At 38.5% G+C, this 8,374-nt stretch overlaps 1 protein-coding gene across 1 annotated transcript in view; it reads right to left on the bottom strand.

Moving 5' to 3' along the window:
* Positions 1-298: 298 nt before the first annotated feature.
* FAF1 (Fas associated factor 1) overlaps positions 299-8,374 on the bottom strand; it is a 160,489-nt gene continuing 152,413 nt past the window's right edge. The window contains exon 19 of the mRNA XM_084266118.1: positions 299-2,518. Within this exon, the coding sequence (XP_084122244.1) occupies positions 2,435-2,518 (84 nt within the window). The 3' untranslated portion in view covers positions 299-2,434. The remainder of the gene's footprint in view (positions 2,519-8,374) is intronic.

Below are 8,374 nucleotides of genomic sequence, written 5' to 3'. Positions count from 1 at the left end.
TCAGGCCCAAAGTATTTAAGGACCAAAACCACAGATGTTTTATTTAGAGAGTGATACGCTTGTTTATGTTGTGGCACAACGATCCCTATATACCGGTCTCGGTATCGTATCAGAGCGCAGTAACGCCAGCGCTTTCAACACTTCAGTTAGTTACCACCAGAGTGTCTGGGTAACAACAGAGTGTCTTGCAGGATGGACAAAATGGGGGAAAAATAATAGGAGGTTGGGGGGTGGGGGAAAAAAAGGCCAAACAAATCCTGGGAGCACTGACTTCAACAAGTTCAACAAATATCCAAGCCACATTTAATAACTTTATGAAACTAGTATCAAAGTAAAGAATATATAGTCAAAATACAGAAATAAAAGTTGAGTGAGAGAAAACAGCCTGATGAGATCAAACAAAAGTTAAACAGAACAGATTAATATAAACAAATTAGCTGAAAGGTCGCTTCGCTTTGTGTAGTATTTCAGCAATTCCTTTCCTCAATAGCCAGCTTAGAAGGAAGAGCTAATCTGAAAAAGAAGATATGCATCGCTTTAAAATCCTGCTGTATGTGTTACTGTGATTGTTTGTAGAAACAGCATCACCCCAATTTGCAACCTATGTTATTTTCTTATTTAATAAACATAGTGGATTTTTTTTAAGAAAGCAAAAGTTGAAAATGAAGTGTCTGCATTCAGCTTTCCATTACACCCACATTTATCTTTCTCTTGGCTACGAATCCTTTTATTTGTGAACTGCAAATGATTAGAATTTGCTTACACTTCCAAACCTTTTGTTTGCCACAGATAACTTAATTTCTAAAAGTGTCTGATGTTGCACTCACTAATTACAGAATTACAAAAGGTAGAATAAGGCTTTCCCCCCCCCCCCGCTCAGAAATTTGCATTTTTGGTAAAGGTAACAATATATCAGCTTCACTAACACCCTACTAATAGGCATACATTTAGTTTTATATCACCATCCTTCCAAAGAAAAAAAAAAGAAAGACTAAGAGATGTGTGCAATTGATTTTTGCTTAGTATAAAATTTTCAAATCAGAACTCATTTTGCTACGATAAACACTATGAATTACATATAAACATATGTGGAAATCAATGTGCTGGGCTTTAAAACAAGTTTGGTTAGCAGATGATGATAGTGTGTGGTGGACTACACTGTAAGCCCAGAGATTAAAAAAACCCAACCAAACAAAAAAATCCCAAACCAAACCAGTTTTGATGCAGGTTTGGCATCAAATGCATGGTCTTAGACTCAGTATGCTCATTCTGTGGTTGAGAAATTTGAAGTACCAGATTTTTCCACATCAGATAGCAGGTAGTTGGTGCATACATTTCAGACAAGAGAACTAGGATTTCTTTAACTTGAGATGGGATCAGTAATCTATTGTTAAAATGTCCAATGTGTGCAATAATAAGGCAGATTTCTTATTACACCACCTCTTAAGATACTCATTGTTTGATGAAGCAAACATGGTGCTTTAAAACAGCAGAGTAATAGGATACAAACAAGTGCCAGAACGAAGGAAAACTGCTAAAATGGGAACTGCCCTTTCTTTCACAATGAGAAATAAAGAACTTTTGTATCTGGTATTTGAAAGGTTTTTTAACAGCTGATATTCAATATCAGCTGATTCCTGAAGTGTTGGCAAGATACCAGGTTTTTTTGGTACTGGCCATTTCTAATGTCATTTAAATATTCACATCATGCAATAAGCAGTTTCACACACTGCAATGTAATGGAAAATACTTCCTAAACTGAATTGGAACCGAGACCCAAAGCAGAACCAGTAAATAAATATCTTGCATGTGTCAAACTATATTCTTCAAACAAAACCTTACATCTTATCAAAGAAGTCAGAAAGTACTAACAAAAATTATATGCTTTCTACTATAATACTGTTAAATTTCACGGCTGAGAATGTCCCGTTAATTTTTTTCTGCCTTTTAAATTAGTTGACAAAGTAGAAATTCAAACACAGAAATAAAATGCATATATATGAGAGCACTGGCTCAGCGAGATATCAAATATACAGCATTCTAGTGTCAAAAGTACAGGCAGAAATGTCCAAGATTTCTTGGTGAAAAAGGGGCATTTGAGAAGTAAAAATTCTACTTAACAATCACTCACATTTTAACAGTGCATTAATTAGAACAAAAGCTGGATGATAAGTGAGCAACAGAGTCATAACGTTCAGTGTTTGCAGCAGAATTTTATCCTCTGCTCGTTTAAATGAGGTTGGAAACATATACTCATGTATGTGAAACTTTAAGTAGCTATGTGTTTTCAATTTTTCAGGATTCTTGCAAGAGGCAAAGTTGTGACATTGAACCGAGTTGGATGATAGTACAAGGTGGTGTTGATAGAAGTCTTCCTTTCGATGCTGTGCCTCTGGCTTGTCAAAGGATGATTAGTCCTACGATCTTGTTTGATCTATTCTTTTGCCTCTAGGAAAAGGGTTTCTTGAGGATACAGTTTTACCTCCATTAATGATTTATTTGGATCCAGCTGGGTCACCTGTAAAGATAAGAACAAGGAGATATGTGTAAGGAGACCTCTTTTGAACTGTTTATCTTCACAGGGCAGCTTTGCACTGGGAGGATTTCTGAGTCCCTCCATCAGTGACAGCTCATCAGTTGTGAGTGTGAATTCCCAGGATGCAGATTAAGAAATATAAAGTGGCTTTTTTGTGTGTGTGTTGTTGCTTTTGTTATTGTGTAATAACAATAAACACAGCAAGAATCAACAGAACCCACAATATTAATTCCAAGGTCTGCTTTTCTACCATTAACCAATGCCTCAATATATCTGGTTCTGCCCGAGTGAAGATCTTTTGGAAGGATTACTAGAACAGATGGGTTAAGGTGAAAAATAAAACTGCAGTCCCAGGTAAGTATCCTAAAATTTCAATCAAACTGATGGTGGGAGCAGCATGGCATCATGGTTTCTCCACTGAAAGGGGAAACTTACACTGGCTTTGTTTTCCTGCTCCATGTGGCACAGTGAAACACCTGACTTCCCTTCACTTCGATGCTCATCAGTTTCCTCAACAAATAGATGTTGGGAGAAAATGGTCCATTTCTATTAGTTTGATTATTTTTCTGTCATGTTGGTGAGCTCAGCTGCTGAACACACAAGTCCAGTCAACACCAGTTGCAGGGTGAGGTGCTAAATCAGCTCACAGTATGGTGAAACTGCATCCCACCCCCCTGCTATTACATTTGTGAGTGTTGGTGTGGTGTGAGTGTGTATATACACATGAGCTTATTACAGTGCCTATGTGTCCTTTATGTAGACACACGTGTACATTTGTATTACAGGATGGTTCCCTGGAATCCTGACTCCTTGTTGGATCTGTAAAGGGTTCAGGCAATCACTTGCACAGGTGGGCACTCAGGACAATGCTGGTGAGATAAATGCCATGCAATTTGGAAACTGATAACACAGGCACTATCTGCACCATTACTGCCAGAACTCTTCAGCGACTGGACCTCAACACCAAACCCCACAAGCTGCTCAGCATCCTGACTATCCCATGACTGACTTCCACTTAAGGCACACAGGCGATTCCCGGTCTATAGTCAGCAGAACACTGTTGTGTTGAGGATTCTCTTCAAAGGCTAGACTGCTGCCTATAGGGTAAACCTCTTATATGAAAAGAAAATGTGACTGTAAATATTACACTATGTAATTATGTATATAGACAAAATAATGGAGACAAGGGTCCGTGTCTGGCAGCTGTGACATCCTTCAGATGACTACTCCACTATTATAAAGCTTCAAAATGAACATTATTTGTTTTAATCTTAACATTTGCTGGAATATTCAACTTCCATTTTAAAACTGATTTTCCCAGGAAATTCATTTCTCTTGCTGTGTGAACACAGAAGTTTGCCTGTGAATAACAGAATATTAGTCTTGGAACTATAAATGCAAATACATACTGATAAACATTTTTCCCAAAGTTAAAAATGTATTTTATCCATGATCAGATCATGCTACTGCTTTCTGAAATTATTTTTTGAAAACACACAAGTATCAAGTATACCAAATACTATGAATTATAGTAAGAAACACTAAATATTTTTTTTTTCTCAAAAGCATTAATTTACTAATCCTGGTACCAATGACCAACATCAGTACTGCTCCTCCTTCTCTCTCTGCCCCCCTCAACTTAAAACACATATGTATTTCCATTGTTTTATTGGATAATTACAGAAGATTCATTACTTAAACAAATATTAAAAGCTTATCACTTCCTTACTCCACTGAAATCAGTGTAATTTCACCTGACTGCAACAGAATTAAAAAAAAACCCCAAAACCCAAACCCACAACCTTCCCCCCCAAACCAGATGTGTTATTTTGATCCCCAAAGCAAGAAAGTAATTTTTAAACTTCATGTACCACGGTGAGCTATTGCTAAATGTCTGCAGAGAAAAATAATTTATAAAAACCAAACTCAATTTTCGAGCCCTATTATCCACAGCCCAATTATGCATTCCTGCACAGATGCTGCTTAAATTATTGAAAGGTTATTATCTCAGAAAGCAAACCTGCTGTGTAAAAAACAGCCAAAGTAGTGCGTTTAAGTTTGTGGTTACACAAGTATGCTAATGAAGCATCTTGTTGCATTTCTTAATGTTTTGGTATTCTGCTACAGTCCATCACTGCACATGGGCACCGAGAGGGAGGCAAACAGGAGTCTTTGCAGTTCACAGCACATGAGGTGCTCTGCACCTGAGAGAAGCAATTTTCCTCCCTTGCAGTTCAAGCCAGTATCTAATTAAGCCTCTCTGTGTTCAAATCTTGCAACCTCATCTTGCAAGAAAAGCTGGGAAAGACCAAAAAACCCTTCCCTACATTTGGGGGGCGGGGGGAAGAAAAACCAACCCTGAAAAGCAAGCTTAGGCAACGAACACAACCTCCCAGGCTGCTCCCATATGGAACTGATTACTCACTGGAGTGTAATTCAAGATACAATCCCTAGTTTAAGCTCCTAGAGTTTGACAACGTTAACAACAACGTGTGATGCCCCTTCATAGGGAGATCATCAGCTAAAAGCACTGCAGAGTACATGCAGCAAAAGGACTGTGCAGCTTTCCCCCATAATTTCAATGTGCTGCTTAATTCACTGAGGGACAGCAGAGTTTGCAAATGTTTACACCATTACCCAATTAACTAACAATATGGCTCCTACATCTGTCAACAAACAAAGCTGTTGTTGCTTTGTTTTAGCTCCTTGGCATTTTCTGTTCATATGGGTCGCCATTGTACTTAATTATCACACCATAACCCTTCTCCAGCTTCTACTTTGTTATCTGTGGTTTGTAAATAAGTTGTTTACTACAAAGAATAGAAACCTTATTAGTGAACACACCTCCTACCAAAAGAAATGGTTTCTCTTGTAAAGATATGAAATATAAGACCTAAGATGCTTTGTAACTTGCAGTACTTTAAAACAGAATGAGAAACCAAGGAGCCACGGAGAAAAGAGATCAAAGGCCCCTGGAAGAGCTGTAGTCCACAAGGGTGTGTCACACGTGGCATGTAGTTTTATTCACTTACATTCACATGGATTATTTCATAATGCAAAGTGTTTCAGAGGTTAAATCTCTGTACCTTGTTCCATTGCCATTAGGATAAATTTTGGAGTCCACGACAGTGCTGACTGTCTTTTGCTCTGATGTCACTGCACGACACTCTTTTTAAAATAGCCCTGCACAGTATGGAAGTTACATCCCCCCTACACCTTTGTTACTTAAAGGGTTTTATTTTTCTCTGTCTCTTGATGGCAGTTACACAGGAAATGATATAAACATGCATTTATATACTGCAGCTGGCTTGGTCCTGCTGAACTCAATGAGATTACATAGGTGCCCATGTGGTGCAATCAATGCTTTCTTGGTTAAGGTTGCAAAATTCACCAAATCAAGCACTTGGCATTTGTTAACAGCCTAAACAAAGCTAAAAGCAGAGTGTTCCTCTGGATTTTCAACTCCTACAATATCTGCCTTTCTACCACACACATGTCACATGGTGATATCTGCTGATGAGGTGAAATACATTTTGCAGCTTTGCTAAGTACTTTATAATGAAATGGAAACTAAAACCCCTTAAAACGAGGTTCCGAGCTGTTCCAGATGTGCACACTGAGGAGGGCAGCAGGAGGAGGACACACTGTGCAGATGCTAAGAGAGTGTGACTCGAGTGACAGCAAAATGACGAATATTCCAGCTCACAGAATCCTGCAGGACAACACATGTGCGTGGTCAGGGCTGTCCCAAAGCCAGAGCAGACAATGCCCAGCGAGGTTTCGTCTTCGGGTAAATGATTTTCTGTGCAAACTTTAAGGCTCTCCACTCTTCAGGGAAGACTTTCTAGCAACCTGAGGGTGGGTGACCAGGTGAACCCTTTCCATTGGGCTGCAAAATGTGTTGCTGAAATAGGTTTGAGCTGGTAAAAGGGTACTTCTCTTCCAGCTATGGGTGTGCTTTGACAGGGCCTTACGCTTTGGTGCACAGGAAATTTATTGTTTTAACAGGTACTTGTTTAAACAAATTCTGTGGTATTTATTCAACTAAGCACTTGCTAGTTGGTTTGAAGTCCTTCTGCAGCACTTTGAAGTCTGAATGACTTAAGACCAAAACCAAAAGACAGTAATATTAACTCTTGTGGTTCTCCTGCAAGATGTAGTAGCTACTTACACTTTACGCTGAGTAAATTTCTCGAGTTTTATGACGACTCAAAAATGAAAATTAATACCACTTTAAACAATATTTTAAACATTTTTTGTAGCAAAGTCTTTTTACTTCCAGAACAATTTTTGTATTATCCTTATCTTCACCTTTGCTGACCTGCCTGTTCTATTACACATTCACATCCTGAGCAGCTGTACTCGTACCATTACAAAGGTGTGGCTCCTTACCCTCCCTAACTCTGCAGGGAAAAGATAAATACAAAAAAAATGGCTTAATGCCCAGGAAGGTCATTTAAAAGTAAAGAATCGAATACACAATTATTATGACACTTACACAAGCAGTAAATATCACACCCTTCACCTTTCTCTACACCCTAGGACAAGGATCTGATTCCTGAGTAGCACAGCCTCTATACCACTTACACACGCATGAATACATTTAATGAATCTAACGGACAAAGAGTTCTTTTACTCTCTTTCCTAATCCTCCTAAAGTATAAATGCAATAGAAATTGCTTAAAGGCACACCTGGTAAAGTACCAGATCTGTTTAAAAACCCATATTTTCAGAATGACACACAAACAAATACAGTGAATCCCTTCTCCCTACGGAAGTACCTATCTAGGGGTGATAGGATAATATGCACAGCTTGAGCAACAGACAAAAGTAGGGTTACTTTATAGAAACATACGCAATCAGATCTGGTTTGGCTGAATAAACTTGGAGATAATTTACATCTGAGTTGAAGCAAGCCATCAAAAATAAGGAAAAGTATGTCATAGCAAAAGATTTCCAGCCTTGTTCCAAGTCCAAAGCTTTACTCCCAGTATGTCATGCTCTTAGCTTGGTTCTCTGAGATTTTCTCCAAACAGCATTTAGGATTACACATACTTACAAATATGTTTACTAAGGAAAGCAGCAGATGTTGACAAAACAGAGAATCATGATGTTACACCCTCTGCTGTGAGCACGCTGTCCACTCTCTCTTAGAAAAGCTGTACAGCTGTCTGAGGTACTGGAGGTGCTGCCAGTCTTCACACAGTGTATGTTCTTGTTGCCTTAACATAATTTGTATCAGGAAAAAAAAAATTGCTGCATAGATTCCCATCAGTGAAGGTTTATAAACCTGTCACACACTACCAGACTTTTTAGGCAGTAAATTAAGATAGCATCTATGTTCTCCATTTTGAAAAATACTAAGCATAATGGCAGCACAGTGTAAATAATAAGGATAAGTCCAAACCCAAACCCAGTGTTGATATATTTGGATAGTGAGGTCTGGACTATCTGGTGTTTTTTAGAAGCTCAACATTATGAATTCATTGTTCTATCTGAAGATTTGGGTTTTTTTTTTTTTAAGTGGGAAGAATACCTCATGTTTGTAGAACAAAGCTACAAACCCACAAACACTAGTCATGCTTTCACCAAAACTACACTAAAGCCTTGATGTTAGTGATGTTTAAAAAAATCCAGATTATTGCCCAAATCCTATGACTTTTTAACAGTAGGCAGAACAAGAAATATAGACCTATAGTTTGCCTGCCTTCCAGTACAGACATTGGGAACTGCTGTGTGCAGCAGTGCCACTTGGGTAGCTCTGAGGAAGCTCTCTGCTTCCTTTCAGCCTGAGATCAGAAATTTTGGTTAGTGACCAGTACTCCCCCCACAAATACG

Source organism: Gallinula chloropus (assembly GCF_964237585.1).
Source record: "Gallinula chloropus genome assembly, chromosome: 6".
NCBI classification, from domain to species: Eukaryota; Metazoa; Chordata; class Aves; order Gruiformes; family Rallidae; genus Gallinula; species Gallinula chloropus.
This window is presented reverse-complemented; position numbering and strand designations above follow the sequence as displayed.